Genomic DNA, 18,140 nt, shown 5'->3' with positions numbered 1-18,140 from the left:
AGTGAACAAGGAAGGGAGAGAGAGAGAGGAGGAAGTGGAGGAGAGAGAGAAGAGTGGGGAGAGGAAAGGGAAGAGTGAACAAGGAAGGGAGAGAGAGAGAAGTGGAGGGGGAGGGGAGAGAGAGAGGAGGAAGTGGAGGAGGAGAGAGAGAGAGAGAGAGAGAGAGAGAGAGAGAGAGAGAAGAGCGGGGAGAGAAGAGTGGGGAGAGGAAAGGGAAGAGTGAACAAGGAAGGGAGAGAGAGAAGTGGAGGGGGAGAAGAGAGAGGAGGAAGTGAAGGAGGAGGAGAGAGAGAGAAGAGCAGGGGAGAGGAGAGGGAAGAGTGAACAAGGAAGTGAGAGAGAGAAGTGGAGGAGGAGGGGAGAGAGAGAGAGAGAGAGAGAGAGAGAGAGAGAGAGAGAGAGAGAGAGAGAGAGAGAGGAGGAAATGAAGGAGGAGAGAGAGAGAAGAGTGGGGAGAGGAGAGGGAAGAGTGAACAAGGAAGGGAGAGAGAGAAGTGGAGGAGGAGGGGAAAGAGAGGAGGAAGTGGAGGAGAAGAGTGGGGAGAGGATAGGGAAGAGTGAACAAGGAAGGGAGACAGAGAAGTGGAGGAGGGGAGAGAGAGGAGGAAGTGAAGGAGGAGGAGAGAGAGAGAAGAGCAGGGGAGAGGAGAGGGAAGAGTGAACATGGAAGGGAGACAGAGAAGTGGAGGAGGGGAGAGAGAGGAGGAGGAACTGAAGGAGGAGGAGAGAGAAGAGCTGGGGAAAGGAGAGGGAAGAGTGAACGAAGGGAGAGAGAGAAGTGGAGGAGGAGGGGAGAGAGAGGAGGAAGTGAAGGAGGAGGAGAGAGAGAGAAGAGCGGGGGAGAGGAGAGGGAAGAGTAAACAAGGAAGGGAGAGAGAGAAGTGGAGGAGGAGGGGAGAGAGAGGAGGAAGTGAAGGAGGAGGAGAGAGAAGAGCTGGGGAAAGGAGAGGGAAGAGTGAACGAAGGGAGAGAGAGAAGTGGAGGAGGAGGGGAGAGAGAGGAGGAAGTGAAGGAGGAGGAGAGAGAGAGAAGAGCGGGGGAGAGGAGAGGGAAGAGTAAACAAGGAAGGGAGAGAGAGAAGTGGAGGAGGAGGGGAGAGAGAGGAGGAAGTGAAGGAGGAGGAGAGAGAGAGAAGAGCAGGGGAGAGGAGAGGGAAGAGTGAACATGGAAGGGAGACAGAGAAGTGGAGGAGGGGAGAGAGAGGAGGAGGAAGTGAAGGAGGAGGAGAGAGAAGAGCTGGGGAAAGGAGAGGGAAGAGTGAATGAAGGGAGAGAGAGAAGTGGAGGAGGAGGGGAGAGAGAGGAGGAAGTGAAGGAGGAGGAGAGAGAGAGAAGAGCGGGGGAGAGGAGAGGGAAGAGTAAACAAGGAAGGGAGAGAGAGAAGTGGAGGAGGAGGGGAGAGAGAGGAGGAAGTGAAGGAGGAGGAGAGAGAGAGAAGAGCAGGGGAGAGGAGAGGGAAGAGTGAACATGGAAGGGAGACAGAGAAGTGGAGGAGGGGAGAGAGAGGAGGAGGAAGTGAAGGAGGAGGAGAGAGAAGAGCTGGGGAAAGGAGAGGGAAGAGTGAACGAAGGGAGAGAGAGAAGTGGAGGAGGAGGGGAGAGAGAGGAGGAAGTGAAGGAGGAGGAGAGAGAGAGAAAAGCTGGGGAGAGGAGAGGGAAGAGTGAAAGGAGAGAGAGAAGGAAGGAAGTGAAGTAGGAGGAGAGATAGAAGTGCAGGGAGAGGAGAGAGAAGAGCGGGGGAGAGGAGAGGGAAGGAGTGAACGAGGAAGGGAGACAGAGAAGTGGAGGGGGAGGGGAGAGAGAGGAGGAAGTGAAGGAGGAGAGAGAGAGAAGAGCGGGGGAGAGGAGAGGGAAGAGCGAACAAGGAAGGGAGACAGAGAAGTGGAGGAGGAGGGGAGAGAGAGGAGGAAGTGAAGGAGGAGGAGAGAGAGAGAAGAGCGGGGGAGAGGAGAGGGAAGAGTGAAAGGAGAGAGAGAAGGAAGGAAGTGAAGTAGGAGGAGAGATAGAAGTGCAGGGAGAGGAGAGAGAAGAGCGGGGGAGAGGAGAGGGAAGGAGTGAACGAGGAAGGGAGACAGAGAAGTGGAGGAGGGAAGAGAGAGGAGGAGGAAGTGAAGGAGGAGGAGAGATAGAAGAGCAGGGAGAGGAGAAGGAAGGAGTGAACGAGGAGGGGTGTCAGGGATACCACATACATGCATACAGCAGGGGTGATCAGATCAGTTGGTTGCACATAAAGGAATCAGGACCAGGTAAGTGAATATATATTTATGATGACAATGACACCTCTGATACCAACACCAGTAAATCATAAACAAACAAGTGGAAAGTAAGACCCCTTTCACACCGGAGGCGTTTTTCAGGCGTTTTAGCGCTAGAAAAAAAACGCCAATGCTTTCACATCGGGGCGGTGCTCTTGCAGGACATTAGAAAAAGTCCTGCAAGCAGCGTCTTTGGGGCAGTGGGGGAGGGGGGTATACACCCCCTCCTCCACCGCCCCTGCCCATTGAAATGAATAGGCAGTGCTGCCGAATAGCCATTTTTCGGGAGCTTTTAACCCTTTCTTCGACCACTAGCGGGGGTTAAATGCGCCCCACTAGCGGCCAAAAGCGCAGCTAAAACGACACTAAAGCGCTGCTAAAACTAGCGACGCTTTACCATCAACGTGGCCCGCTATCAGTGTGAAAGGGGTCTAAATGTAAGACAGCCAAAACCCCCATATAATAACTTAACTAACTATATACAAGTGGGGGGAACACACATGAGCAAAACAAGACAGGGACAAGATACAAGGAGAACAGGAAACCAGGAACTGGAAACAGGAAGCCAGGAACTGGGAGGAGGAAGCCAGGAGCAGAAAGCCATTTAATGGGAGCAGGAAGCCAGATAGTGGGAGTAGAAAGCCGGGAACTGGGAGCAGGAAGCCAGTTACTGGGAGCAGGAAGCCAGGAACTGGGAGCAGGAAGCCAGGAACTGGGAGCAGGAAGCCAGATAGTGGGAGCAGGTCTCCGGATCAGGGTACAGGATCAGGAAGCACTGGACCTCAGTTAAAGGTGGGCTTATATACCCCCAGCAGTCCATATCAGGTGCAGCCTAATTACCTGTATAGTCCATCTGCTAGGAGACACCCGCTGGTGGACACAGGAACTGCATCCTATGGATCTGGGAGCCACAGTGCCACCAGCAGGTGAGTCCTCTCCTGACAAGGGGAGAGAGAGGAGTGTGGAAGAGAGGAGTGCAAGGAGTGAGTGAACAAGGAGGGGAGAAAGAGTAATGGGGAAGAGAGGAGTGGAGGAGAGAAGAGCAAGGAGTGAGTGATTGAGGAGGGGAGAGAGAGGAGTGGGGAAGAGAGAAGTGGGGAAGAGAGAAGTGGGGAATAGAGGAGTGGGGAAGAGAATGGTGGAGGAGATAAGTGCAAGGAGTGGGGTGAATGAGGAGGGGAGAGGATAGGAGTGGGGAAGAGAGGAGTGAAGGAGGAGGGGAGGGAGAGGAGGATGTCAGGAGGAGGAGAGACACACAGAGAGGGGGACACAGTGGGAAGGAGAGAGAGGGTGAGGAGGGAGAGAAAAGAATAGATTTGGGTTGGGGGGGGGGGGGGGCAGTGGGGGTTAGAGGGAGATTGAGATATGAAGGGTGGAGAGGGTGGGAGAACATTGTAGGAGGGAGATGGGAAAGGAGTCAGGAGGAGACAGTATTTTAAAGGGTGGGGGGTGAAGTGTATAGGAGAGAGATTCTGTGAGTGCGGTAGACACCCATGAGGGGGGGTTGGTATAAATCATGGGGGAACCCCGTTGATGTGGCTGATTTTATTGTAGACATTTATGATGATAGAGAATTGCTCTGCAGTCACGTCGGTCGGATGTCCAGAGAAGACACTACACACCATCACTGCACAGCTGCAATGTTATCCAGGAACATCTACAGAGTCACCTTCCTGCAGATCAATGATGGTAAATACTGATGTGTCTTCCTAATGAATGATCAATAACAGCTTTATATTAACCCCAAGCCTCTCCTTTCAGAGCTCCCATACCCCTCAATGTGTCATAGTGAAGGATCGCTCTTCACAAATGATATCCGACTGTCATCTGTGTAAAAGAGGTTTCAGTAACATTCTTGGATCAACATGTAGATTTCAAGGAGTAACATCAGCCATGGTACAGAAGATGCTGTGTGTCAGAGGCTTATGTGGACTGGACTTCTACAATATACAGGTGCCAGGAGATGGAGAAGGTTCTCCAGACATAGCGTGGGACTCACCCTGCATGCATGAAGATGTAGCTGAGGTACCGCCAGGCCTGGGAGCGGAGCTGGGGGTGGTACATGAGTGGGTTCTTCAGGTACTGGGGGTGGTTGACCTGCAACACAAATCTGTCCAACACTAGCCCATAGTACATAAAGATGGCCACCTGGAAGAAGAACAAAACGGGGAATTACCAATCAACAGAAGCCACAGTCCATACTTCAGTTTCCTTTGTACCTAAATAAAGCTTTGAACCTGGACCAGTACTTGACCATATGGACCCACCTCCACAATGGTGATGGCAATCATGAACCAGGGTGGCGGACAGCCCGTGTAGTTGTCATAGAACCACTTCCTGTCAATCTCTCGGGGTAGCACCTCATAAGCCACATGGCGGACCAGCCTCTGTGCCAAACTTAGACCAGACTCCTCTATAAGAGCCTTATTACACAAGCGTCTGTTCCCCTGCAAGATGGCACGTCGGAAGCTATTCGATCGCTTACTGCTCATCTGAGAAGAGAAAGCAAAAATCATAAACATGAGAGGGGTGCATGGACCACCTACAACCTGTGCAAGGCTTCATTCAGAACTAGCCTGTTCTATAGACTAGTACCAGGAGGAGTCTTCTCCCTTCACCACCTACAACCTGTGCCAGGCTTCATTCAGAACTAGACTGTTCTATAGACTGGTACCAGGAGGAGTCTTCTCCTTTCACCACCTACAACCTGTGCCAGGCTTCATTCAGAACTAGCCTGTTCTATAGACTAGTACCAGGAGGAGTCTTCTCCCTTCACCACCTACAACCCGTGCCAGGCTTCATTCAGAACTAGCCTGTTCTATAGACTGGTACCAGGAGGAGTCTTCTCCCTTCACCACCTACAACCTGTGCCAGGCTTCATTCAGAACTAGCCTGTTCTATAGACTTGTACCAGGAGGAGTCTTCTCCCTTCACCACCTACAACCTGTGCAAGGCTTTATTCAGAACTAGCCTGTTCTACAGACTGGTACCAGGAGGAGTCTTCTCCCTTCACCACCTACAACCAGTGGCGGGCTTGATTCAGGATTAGCCTGTGAGATGGACTCCGGACACCCTGTTGGGTATTTCTGTCAAGAAGCTGCTTCCCAAGTCTGGTACTGGTACCAGGAGGAGGCTTCTCCCTTCACCACCTACAACCTGTGCCAGGCTTCATTCAGAACTAGCCTGTTCTATAGACTGGTACCAGGAGGAGTCTTCTCCCTTCACCACCTACAACCTGTGCCAGGCTTCATTCAGAACTAGCCTGTTCTATAGACTGGTACCAGGAGGAGTCTCCTCCCTTCACCACCTACAACCTGTGCCAGGCTTCATTCAGAATTAGCCTGTTCTACAGACTGGTACCAGGAGGAGTCTTCTCCCTTCACCACCTACAACCTGTACCAGGCTTCATTCAGAATTAGCCTGTTCTACAGACTGGTACCAGGAGGAGTCTTCTCCCTTCACCACCTACAACCTGTGCCAGGCTTCATTCAGAACTAGCCTGTTCTATAGACTGGTACCAGGAGTAGTCTTCTCCCTTCACCACCTACAACCTGTGCCAGGCTTCATTCAGAACTAGCCTGTTCTACAGACTGGTACCAGGAGGAGTCTTCTCCCTTCACCACCTACAACCTGTACCAGGCTTCATTCAGAATTAGCCTGTTCTACAGACTGGTACCAGGAGGAGTCTTCTCCCTTCACCACCTACAACCTGTGCCAGGCTTCATTCAGAACTAGCCTGTTCTATAGACTTGTACCAGGAGGAGTCTTCTCCCTTCACCACCTACAACCTGTGCAAGGCTTTATTCAGAACTAGCCTGTTCTATAGACTGGTACCAGGAGGAGTCTTCTCCCTTCACCACCTACAACCAGTGGTGGGCTTGATTCAGGATTAGCCGGTGTGATGGACTCCGGACACCCTGTTGGGTATTTCTGTCAAGAAGCTGCTTCCCAAGTCTGGTACTGGTACCAGGAAGAGGCTTCTCCCTTCACCACCTACAACCTGTGCCAGGCTTCATTCAGAACTAGCCTGTTCTATAGACTGGTACCAGGAGGAGTCTTCTCCCTTCACCACCTACAACCTGTGCCAGGCTTCATTCAGAATTAGCCTGTTCTATAGACTTGTACCAGGAGGAGTCTCCTCCCTTCACCACCTACAACCTGTGCCAGGCTTCATTCAGAACTAGCCTGTTCTATAGACTGGTACCAGGGGGAGTCTTCTCCCTTCACCACCTACAACCTGTGCCAGGCTTCATTCAGAACTAGCCTGTTCTATAGACTTGTACCAGGAGGAGTCTTCTCCCTTCACCTGATGGGGGGGTCCAGTGTTATACCAGGAGAATATAGAGAGCATTACAAAGGCTGAACTCAGGCCTTCACCACCCCCACACTTATATGAATTCAGTAATAAAACCCAATGAGTGTGTCTAACGCAGGGACAATAGGTGGAGAGCAGAGGGAAAATACACCCACCGAGTGCCGAGAACACGATGTTCCAGGAGAGGGGAGATCACACATACACAGACTACTGAAATCTCTGTCCTCTCTGTGATCTGCACTTTGTACCCCACCCTCTGCGTAATCCTTTCCTCTCATGCCCAACCCTCCTTCTTACCCGTCTATCCATCCACCCAACGTTTCTCACCTCAACCCACCTTGGGGTGACCACATTCCTCAAACCACGTTCCATTGACCCTTCAACCTTGCTCTCAGCCCCATGCCTGTCTCTTACCCCCATGCCATCTTCTAGTCCTACCTGTCACCCCCATTTCTATCCTTCAGCCTGCATCCTCCACTGCTATCTCCTGCACTTAACCTCTAACATTGCCACTCCGCCTTCAACCCCAACTTCTTCTCTTCTCGTTACCCAGGTTTTATCCTTTTCTCAAATCCATACCCCCTGTTCATTACCCCCCATCTTTCCATGTCTCTCACCCTGCCTCCTATCCCTTGCCTCTCTATTATACCTCCACTCTGTCTCTCCCCTCCATCTCACCCCACATCCCTTCACCCCCTCCCAGACCTTCTGCCCCTCCTCCATCTCACCCCACATCTCTTCACCCCCTCCCAGACTTTCTACCCCTCCTCCATCTCACCCCACATCCCTTCACCCTCCTCCGAGACCTTCTACCCCTCCTCCATCTCACCCCACATCTCTTCACCCCCTCCCAGACCTTCTACCCCTCCTCCATCTCACCCCACATCCCTTCACCCTCCTCCCAGACCTTCTACCCCTCCTCCATCTCACCCCACATCCCTTCACCCCCTCCCAGACCTTCTGCCCCTCCTCCATCTCCCCCCACATCTCTTCACCCCCTCCCAGACCTTCTACTTCTCCTCCATCTCACCCCACATCCCTTCACCCCCTCCCAGACCTTCTACCCCTCCTCCATCTCACCCCACATCCCTTCACCCCCTTCCAGACCTTCTACTCCTCCTCCATCTCACCCCACATCCCTTCACCCCCTCCCAGACCTTCTACCCCTCCTCCATCTCACCCCACATCTCTTCACCCTCCTCCCAGACCTTCTACCCCTCCTCCATCTCACCCCACATCGCTTCACCCCCTCCCAGACCTTTTACCCCTCCTCCATCTCACCCCACATCCCTTCACCCCCTCCCAGACCTTCTACCCCTCCTCCATCTCCCCCCACATCCCTTCACCCTCTCCCAGACCTTCTACCCCTCCTCCATCTCACCCCACATCCCTTCATCCCCTCCTCCATCTCACCCCACATCCCTTCACCCTCTCCCAGACCTTCACCCCCTCCTCCATCTCACCCCACATCCCTTCACCCTCTCCCAGACCTTCTACCCCTCCTCCATCACCCCCCACATCCCTTCACCCCCTCCCAGACCTTCTACCCCTCCTCCATCTCACCACACATCCCTTCACCCCCTTCCAGACCTTCTACCCCTCCTCCATCTCACCCCACATCCCTTCACCCCCTTCCAGACCTTCTACCCCTCCTCCATCTCCCCCCACATCCCTTCACCCCCTCCCAGACCTTCTACCCCTCCTCCATCTCACCCCACATCCCTTCACCCCCTCCCAGACCTTCTACCCCTCCTCCATCTCACCCCACATCCCTTCACCCCCTCCCAGACATTCTACCCCTCCTCCATCTCCCCCCACATCTCTTCATCCCCTCCCAGACCTTCTACCCCTCCTCCATCTCCCCCCACATCCCTTCACCCCCTTCCAGACATTCTACCCCTCCTCCATCTCACCCCATATGCCTTCACTCCCTCCCAGACCTTCTGCCCCTCCTCCATCTCCCCCCACATCACTTCACCCCCTCCCAAACCTTCTACTTCTGCTCCATCTCACCCCACATCCCTTCACCCCCTCCCAGACCTTCTACTTCTCCATCTCACCCCACATCCCTTCACCCCCTCCCAGACCTTCTACCCCTCCTCCATCTCACCCCACATGTCTTCACCCCCTCCCAGACCTTCTACCCCTCCTCCATCTCACCCCACATCCCTTCACCCCCTTCCAGACATTCCACCCCTCCTCCATCTCACCCCACATCCCTTCACCCCCTCCCAGACCTTCTACCCCTCCTCCATCTCCCCCCACATCACTTCACCCCCTCCCAGAGCTTCTACCCCTCCTCCATCTCCCCCCACATCCCTTCACCCCCTCCCAGAGCTTCTACCCCTCCTCCATCTCCCCCCACATCCCTTCACCCCCTCCCAGACCTTCTACCCCTCCTCCATCTCACCCCACATCACTTCACCCCCTCCCAGACCTTCTACCCCTCCTCCATCTCACCACACATCCCTTCACCCCCTCCCAGACCTTCTACCCCTCCTCCATCTCACCCCACATCCCTTCACCTTCCTCCCAGACCTTCTACCCCTCCTCCATCTCACCCCACATCTCTTCACCCCCTCCCAGACCTTCTACTTCTCCTCCATCTCACCCCACATCCCTTCACCCCCTCCCAGACCTTCTACCCCTCCTCCATCTCACCACACATCCCTTCACCCCCTCCCAGACCTTCTACTCCTCCTCCATCTCACCCCACATCCCTTCACCCCCTCCCAAACCTTCTACTTCTGCTCCATCTCACCCCACATCCCTTCACCCCCTCCCAAACCTTCTACTTCTGCTCCATCTCACCCCACATCCCTTCACCCCCTCCCAGACCTTCTACTTCTCCATCTCACCCCACATCCCTTCACCCCCTCCCAGACCTTCTACCCCTCCTCCATCTCACCCCACATGTCTTCACCCCCTCCCAGACCTTCTACCCCTCCTCCATCTCACCCCACATCCCTTCACCCCCTTCCAGACATTCCACCCCTCCTCCATCTCACCCCACATCCCTTCACCCCCTCCCAGACCTTCTACCCCTCCTCCATCTCCCCCCACATCACTTCACCCCCTCCCAGAGCTTCTACCCCTCCTCCATCTCCCCCCACATCCCTTCACCCCCTCCCAGAGCTTCTACCCCTCCTCCATCTCCCCCCACATCCCTTCACCCCCTCCCAGACCTTCTACCCCTCCTCCATCTCACCCCACATCACTTCACCCCCTCCCAGACCTTCTACCCCTCCTCCATCTCACCACACATCCCTTCACCCCCTCCCAGACCTTCTACCCCTCCTCCATCTCACCCCACATCCCTTCACCTTCCTCCCAGACCTTCTACCCCTCCTCCATCTCACCCCACATCTCTTCACCCCCTCCCAGACCTTCTACTTCTCCTCCATCTCACCCCACATCCCTTCACCCCCTCCCAGACCTTCTACTTCTCCTCCATCTCACCCCACATCCCTTCACCCCCTCCCAGACCTTCTACCCCTCCTCCATCTCACCACACATCCCTTCACCCCCTCCCAGACCTTCTACCCCTCCTCCATCTCACCCCACATCCCTTCACCCTCCTCCCAGACCTTCTACCCCTCCTCCATCTCACCCCACATCTCTTCACCCCCTCCCAGACCTTCTACTTCTCCTCCATCTCACCCCACATCTCTTCACCCCCTCCCAGACCTTCTACTTCTCCTCCATCTCACCCCACATCCCTTCACCCCCTCCCAGACCTTCTACCCCTCCTCCATCTCACCCCACATCCCTTCACCCCCTCCCAGACCTTCTACCCCTCCTCCATCTCACCCCACATCTCTTCACCCCCTCCCAGACCTTCTACCACCACACTTGTTCTTCTGTCTTCTCTTCTCGTCTGCCTCTCTCACCCCCATGACCTTCCTCTCTCTCTCTCTCTCTCTCTCTCTCTCTTTCGGAGGAGGATAAATGTGTTTTCCGGCTCATAAACTTGCAATGGAGCCGATGGCGTGCAGCTTTGACAGATATTTTATATCCACAAACACACAGTGACTAAGGTGATAAAGACATCGATAGATGAAGGCCGGGTCCAGCTGGTGTCTCCATATGACCCGTGTACTGTGACATGTCTGCATAGAAGACTGACCCGGATCATAGTGACCACAGCGTGAGGCTGCAGTGTCGCTGACCTACGACCTTTGTGTAAAGAGGGACACTGCACACAGCCTTCTAGGACAAGACTAAGGCTGGGTTCACATATCTGTGAATTGGATGTGGTTTTCATCACATCCAATTCATATGACAGGCGAGTGTGACCGGCTCTCAGTGGACCCGCTTCACACATGGACGGGGTGGTCACAGTGCGGTTTCCAAAAGGGTCCTGTACATGTTTGGGTTTGGTTCAGGCAAGAATTTGAACCTGAATCGCACCTGAACGGGTAAACAGAAATGCACGGACCCCAGTCACAAACCCGCGGCCGCACATATGTGACCCCGGCCTGAGGCCTGTTCCATAAGAGCAGTGTGATCAGTGAGCTTTGCTGAAGCTTTTAAAGTACCATTCAGCTCCAGTTTGTAAATGTTGAACACATATCCTAATGGGACTGCTGATTGCCACTTTAAACAAGCGGCTAGCAAGCTTCAGAACCACTTGCCTACTGCACACATGCCCCCGCCCCAGGCCAATTCTCAGATTTCAGCGCTGTCACACTTTGAATGACAATTGTGTGGTCATGTAACACTGTACACACACAAATAAAGCTTTCTTTTGGTGTATTTAATCACCCCTGGAGGTTTTTTATTTTTTGCTAAACAAATGAAAAAAGACCCAAAATTTTGAAATTAAAGAAAATCTTTTTTATAGTTTGTTTTGCAAACAGGTAATTTTTCTCCTTCACTGATGGGCACTAATAGGCTGCACTGATGGACATGGATAGGCTGCACTGATAGGCTGCATTGATGAGGTGGCACTGATGGACACTGATGGACACTGATAGGCTGCACTGAAGAGGTGGCACTGGTGGGCACTGATGAAGAGGCACTAATAGGCTGCACTGATGGACATGGATAGGCTGCACCGATAGGCTGCATTGATGAGGTGGCACTGATGGACACTGATAGGCTGCACTGAAGAGGTGGCACTGGTGGGCACTGATGAAGAGGCACTAATAGGCAGCACTGGTGGGCACTGATGAAGAGGCACTGATAGGTGGAACTGGTAGGAACAGATAGGCAGCACTGGTGGGCACTGATAAGGAGGCACTAATAGGCAGCACTGATAAGGAAGCACTGATAGGTGGAACTGGTAGGCACAGATAGGCAGCACTGGTGGGCACTGATAAGGAGGCACTGATAGTCAGCACTGGTGGGCACTGATGAGGAGGCACTGATAGGTGGAACTGGTAGGCACTAATAGTCAGCACTGGTGGGCACTGATGAGGAGACACTGATAGGCAGCACTGGTGGGCACTGATGAGGAGGCACTGATAGTCAGCACTGGTGGGCACTGATGGGTGGCACTGATAGGCTGCACTGATGAGGTGGCACTGATATGCAGCACTGATGGGCACTGATAAGGAGGCACTGATAGTCAGCACTGGTGGGCACTGATGAGGAGGCACTGATAGGTGGAACTGGTAGGCACTAATAGTCAGCACTGGTGGGCACTGATGAGGAGACACTGATAGGCAGCACTGGTGGGCACTGATGAGGAGGCACTGATAGTCAGCACTGGTGGGCACTGATGGGTGGCACTGATAGGCTGCACTCATATGTGGCACTGATTGGTACTGATGAGGAGGCACTGATAATCAGTGTAGATGTCCCTTTTAACACAACCAGTTACCGGCTCTCCTCTCCTCTGTTGTCAGCGTAAGGAAAGGAATGCCGATAACTGGCTTGTGTTTACACCATAATCCGCTGTCATCGGACACATCTGATCACATGGTAAAGGGTCTGTTGTAAAAGGCTCTTTACCCCGACCTGTGATCAGCTATGTCCTAAGGACGCAGCAATCACAGAGCATGCCGCCCATGTGCCTCAGAGATACGCGGGCAGCGAAATCACAGGAGGACGTCCATGGATGCCCTCCTGGCAAAATAAGCCCCTGCTGTAGCCGTCTTTAGGCTATAGCGTGGGTAGGTACTGGTTAAAGTGGCATGGTATAGTAAAGCTATGGTAAATGGTAAAGCTGAATGGTATAGTAAAAGCTTCAACAAAGCTCACTGTTCACACCGCTCATTATGTAACAGGCCTTAGAGAAGAACTCATTAATGAAACAGTAGTCCATGCATGGATTCATTCCCCAGCAGAGATGGCAGCACTCCTTCTCCAGCCACTCACCAGGTTCACCACATCCCGGTAGCGGATTCGGCCATCAGAGTTGCGGTTTGCCAGGGCCAGCAGGACATCCAGCTTGTGAGGATCCAGCTCTGCGCCATGTTTCCGCAGAAGAGTCCAGAACTGCTTTGTGCTGATATAGCCGCTGCTACCTGCTTCCATCTGGGGGCACAAGACGGGGTTAGTCAGCCAATGCCAAGTACCCATGGGTTGTATATACACATTGACTGTGCATAGAAACACTGACCAACTCTGATCTGAGGTATTATAGATGACTGGATGCACAGGGATGGGCTGGGGCAGTTGCTGGTCAAAGACCCAGGCAGGTGGACATATCTCAGATCAATATACATTACAAGTATGTCTGCACAGACACCAGCAGGTGTAATCTGCCCTCTGGGGGGGGTAAACTCTGCGATGCCCCCATTTATCAGAGACTGGGAATGAGAGATTAGAGTGAATTACTTGGCCAGGCAGGATGAAGGATCTGGCCACCATGGGTTGGAGGACTGTGCACACCCCCCCTGTGTCTCTACATTCCTCAATAAGGCCGACAGAGAGTTGTGAAAGTGCCCCATCTCCATACATTTCCCTGACAAAGAGATCATTGTCTGCCCCCCGGACTCCAGCTGGGCCAGCCTGGTGAAGAGCCCAGACAAGGGGATCCCAGATGGCGGTGGGCACGCCGCGGCCGCAGTATGACCCATAATCCTCTTATGGGAAGGAGAGAGGAGAAATAGCTCTAATCTGGGCACAATGAGCCTTTGTGGGGCGACAAAAGGCGGCCACAGTCCCTGTGTATGGAGCGCAGGGCGGCAGCTGCAGTACAATACACACCAAATCTCTGTTTACAATCACTTCTGGTCTGGTGTCATTAATCTGGAACATTACCATAGCAGGGAGGCTGCGAGGCCATTCAACTGCTGCATTCAATGTGAGGGTCCACCTGAAACTGCAATACCAGTGCTGGCTCCAAGAGCCTGGGAAAGGCATGGCCGTCCCGTGTTCAGCTCTTCCCTTGGCTGTACACTCCTGTCCCCGAAATCCCCCGTCCTACAGCACCATCCAAATCCCTAAGACTCTACTGTATATACCGAAAAGTTCCATCCGGTCTGCTCCCAGCTATATGAATCCTCATGGTCAAAGAGGAGCCATGGCCAAAAGATTTAAGAATGACACAAATATTACATTTCACAAAGTCTGCTGCTTCAGTGTTTCTAGATCTTTTTGTCAGATGTTACTATGGGATACTGAAGTATAACAGAATTATATAGAATTATTATATTATATAGAATTTCAGAATTAGCAAAGGCTTTTATTGACAATTACATGAAGTTTATGCAAAGAGTCATTATTTGCAGTGTTGACCCCTCTTTTTCAAGACCTCTGCAATTCGCCCCGGTATGATGTCAATCAACTTCTGCTTTAACTTTGTCAGAATTTTTCTGGGTTTCTTTTCTTGAGGCTTGACCACAAGTTTTCAATGGGATTAAGATCTGTGGAGTTTCCTGGCCATGGACCCAAAGTTATGATGTTTTGTTTCCCAAGCCACTTAGTTATCACTTTTGCCTTATGGCAAGGTGCTCTATCATGCTGGGAAAGGGCATTGTTCCTCACCAAACTGTTCTTGGGAGAAGTTGCTCTCGGAGGATGTTTTTGTACTATTCTTTATTCATGGCGGTGTAATAAGGCAAAATTGTGAGTGAGCCCCCCACTCCCTTGGCTGAGAAGGAACCCCACACATGACTGGTCTCAGGGTGCTTTAGTGTTGGCATAACACAGGACTGATGGTAGCGCTCAATTTTTCTTCTCTGGAGGTTTTTTCTGGATGTCCCAAACAATCAGGAAGGGGGTTCCTCAGAGAAAATTACTTCCCCCCCAGTCCTCAGCAGTCCAATCCCTTTATTTTTACAGAATATCAGTCTGTCCCTGATGTTTTTTCTGGAGAGAGGTGGCTTCTTTGCTGTCCTTCACGACACCAGGCCATCCTCCAAAAGACTTCTCCTCACTGTGCGTGCCGATGTCCTCACACCTACGTGCTGCCATTCCTGAGCAAGCTCTGCACTGGTGGTGCCCCGATCCCGAAACTGAATCAACTGTACAAGACGCTCCTGGCGCTCGCTGGACTTTCTTTCAAATAACAATTTTTATTGGACACAAGTATATAAAAATACAAAAGCATTATAGTTTGCTCAATACAAAGTACAATCGGTAGACATTCAGATTGGTATTCAGTAGGCAATAGGATATATTCATCTAGATAAAGCATAGATGTAGTAAATTCTTCATCCGCAAAATTCGTCAACCAACAGGTATCTATTTTGTTCTGGACATAGTCCAACAATAAGGAAAAGGATAGAGAAAAGAGAAAAGAGAAGAAAAGAGAATATAGAGAGGAGAGGGAATGAGGGGGGGAGAGGGGCTCTGCCGCCAGCCTAGGGTGGGTCCTCCTGCCTATGCCAGTCCTCCCAGACTTTGTCATGTATTTCCAGTCTATCTTGTAAATGGGCTGTCATTTTTTCCATGAGCTCTATATCCTTTATTCTAGTGTAAAGATCTGTTTGAGTGGGAGGGGTCTGTTTTTTCCATCGCAAGGCGACTAGGCATCTCGCCGCTGTAATTACATGGCCCATCAGTCTCCTAGAGTGGCGGGGTATATTCAGCCCAGACACCCCAAAAAGAAATAACTTCGGAGACCATGGCACCTGTACCCCCAGTAAGCGAGTCAATAGTGATTGGACTTCCGTCCAAAACGGGACTATTTTAGGGCAAGACCAATAGATATGATATAAGGTCCCTCTATCTCTGTAGCATCGCCAACATCTGTCTGAACTGGAAGGGTAGATGGCTCGGAGTATATCAGGCGTCATGTACCAGAAAAAGAGAATTTTGTATGCGTTCTCCTTGTACAGAGTACAAAGTGAGCTTTTGGCTGCCTGGGACCAGATCACCCGCCAGGTGTTTTCAGGTATCTCCTCGCCTAAATACTTCTCCCAGCGGAGCATGTATGTGTGCTTGCCCTGATCTGGGAGACTGTAGGAGTTCAATATTTGGTATATGTCAGAGATTAGCCCACGTCTAGTCGAGCCTTCCAGTATCAGGCCCTCAAATGTAGTTGGGGTTGAGAATTGTAGGTCTGGGGCGATAGATTGGGCATAGTGTCTGATTTGCAGGTAACCATAGAGTGCCTGCTTTGGGATGCCAGATTTTTTTTGAAGCTCCGCAAAGGAGAGTAGCCTGCGTGTGCATGGATGGACTAGGTGGCCGAAGTGGAACAGGTCTCTGGTTGCCCATGGGGAAGACATCTGATGCGTGAGACCTGCAGGCATTTTAGGGTTATATAGAAAAGAAGTAAGGAGCGATCTCTCGGAGCATAGTGTGTGGGTTCGTGACAGTCTACGTCAAAGTGTGTTAAGATGAAGCATGGGGCCCAAAAGTTGGGGTGAGTTTACCTTCGCCCTCGCATTCCATAACATACTGTTTGGATGGACCGGTGCCATCCACAGTTTTTCGATTTCTTTCCACTTGTTATAGGAGCGTTGGGTAAACCAGGAGGCCAGGGCTCGCAATTGGGCTGCCTGATAGTATTTGGTTATGTCAGGGAAGGATAACCCGCCGTCTGTTCGTGACGCCAGCAGGACCGATCGTGGAATTCTATGTCTCTTATAATTCCATACATAACGTATCATATCCGCCTGTAGTTTCCGCAGTTCTGCTGTTGGGACTGGGATGGGGAGTGTTTGGAATAGGTAGAGTAGTTTTGGGAGAATAACCATCTTAACCGAGGCCATCCTCCCTAAAAGGGAGATATGATGAGCCTTCCATTTTCTTAGGAGGTCCCTTATATTTTTTAGAAGGGGGGGATAGTTGGCTCTGTATAAGGTAGAGTAGGAGGGAGTAATCTGGACACCCAGGTATTTTAGGGATAGATCATTCCAGTGGTAGGGGAAGCATTGTCGTAGGTGTTGGATCTCCTGAGCTGGTATGTTAATTGGTAAGGCTTCAGATTTAGCTGCATTTATTTTATAGCCTGATAGGGATCTGTACAGGTCAAGCTCAGCGTGTAGGTTGGGGAGTGAAATCCTGGGTTGAGTCAGGGTAAGAATGATATCGTCAGCAAACAGTGCCAGTTTAAATTCCCTGTCTCTCACCGGGATCCCGTGTATGCTCGTGTTTTTCCGGATGGTCGCCGCCAGGGGCTCCACACACAACGCAAATAGTAGCGGTGATAGCGGGCACCCCTGGCGGGTTCCATTAGCAATCGGAAAACTCGGCGACATCGCAAAGGGGGTCTTAACTTGGGATGAAGGGTTAGTGTATAAGTGTCTAATAGCCTGCAGAAAAGGTCCCTGGAATCCCATGCAGCGCAGTGTGGCGAAAAGGAAGGGCCAACCAAGGCGGTCAAAAGCCTTTTCTGCGTCAAGACCCAGAACCAACGCGTCCTGTCCCTCCCTGTTCGCCACATCTATAAGGTCAATAATTCGTCTTGTGTTATCCCCCGCTTGACGCAGGGGGACAAAGCCCACCTGGTCCTTGTGTATTAAGGAAGGAAGTATCAGGTTCAATCGCATTGAAAGGAGCTTGGTAAAGATTTTTAAGTCGGAGTTAAGAAGTGCGATTGGCCTGTAACTTGCGCATAGTGAGGGGTCCTTGTCAGGCTTGGGGATAAGCGTGAGGAATGATCTCTGCATGTCCGTGGGGATGGTAGTGTTCTGAAAGAAGGCATTAAACATCCTGCACATGTAGGGTAGAAGAATCGGAAGGAATGTCTTGTAATACTCGTACGGGAGCCCGTCTGGTCCAGGGGATTTGTGTGTGGGCAGGGTTTTTATAGTGGCCGTTATTTCTTCCTCTGTGATTGGGGCGTTAAGTGACTCAAGGTCCGTTTTTTGAAGTCTAGGAAGGCCGCTGTCTTCTAGGTAGTGTCGCATACGTTCCTTGAGGTCAGGAGGCAATGGGTCATGAGGGATCTCTGAATTGTTATATAGGGTTGTGTAGAATTCCCCAAAGGTCCGGGCTATGTCTTGAGGGTGTGTATGTAGAGTGCCCATCCTATCTTTAATTTGGTGGGGGGTGGACATATGGGAGCGTTCGGACAGTTTGCGTGCTAGGAGGGAGTGGGCTTTGTTGCCTTTATCATAATAGGTTTGCTTTAGCCGCAGAAGTGCTTTCTCCACCTGGCCCAATGCCAGATCTCGAAGGTTAGTTCTGAGACATACTATTTTTTTAAGAAGAGATATAGATGGTGAGGTCT

The 18,140-nt window shown here is 51.8% G+C and overlaps 1 protein-coding gene across 3 annotated transcripts in view; it reads right to left on the bottom strand.

The window, feature by feature from the left end:
• The window catches only part of LOC141113799 (rhomboid-related protein 3-like), a 72,435-nt gene that overhangs the window by 28,866 nt on the left and 25,429 nt on the right, over positions 1 to 18,140 (bottom strand). For 2 of the 3 annotated variants that reach the window (XM_073607089.1, XM_073607090.1), the window contains 3 exons: positions 12,890 to 13,048; positions 4,521 to 4,745; positions 4,253 to 4,401 (listed from right to left, as the gene is read on the bottom strand). In XM_073607089.1, coding sequence (XP_073463190.1) covers positions 4,253 to 4,401; positions 4,521 to 4,745; positions 12,890 to 13,048 — 533 coding nt within the window. The remainder of the gene's footprint in view (positions 1 to 4,252; positions 4,402 to 4,520; positions 4,746 to 12,889; positions 13,049 to 18,140) is intronic. The other variant, XM_073607091.1, reaches the window with a different exon arrangement.

This window comes from Aquarana catesbeiana, linkage group LG12 (assembly GCF_042186555.1).
Source record: "Aquarana catesbeiana isolate 2022-GZ linkage group LG12, ASM4218655v1, whole genome shotgun sequence".
Lineage (NCBI taxonomy): Eukaryota > Metazoa > Chordata > Amphibia > Anura > Ranidae > Aquarana > Aquarana catesbeiana.
Note: the sequence above shows the minus strand (reverse complement) of the source record. Positions and strands in the feature narration are given on the sequence as shown.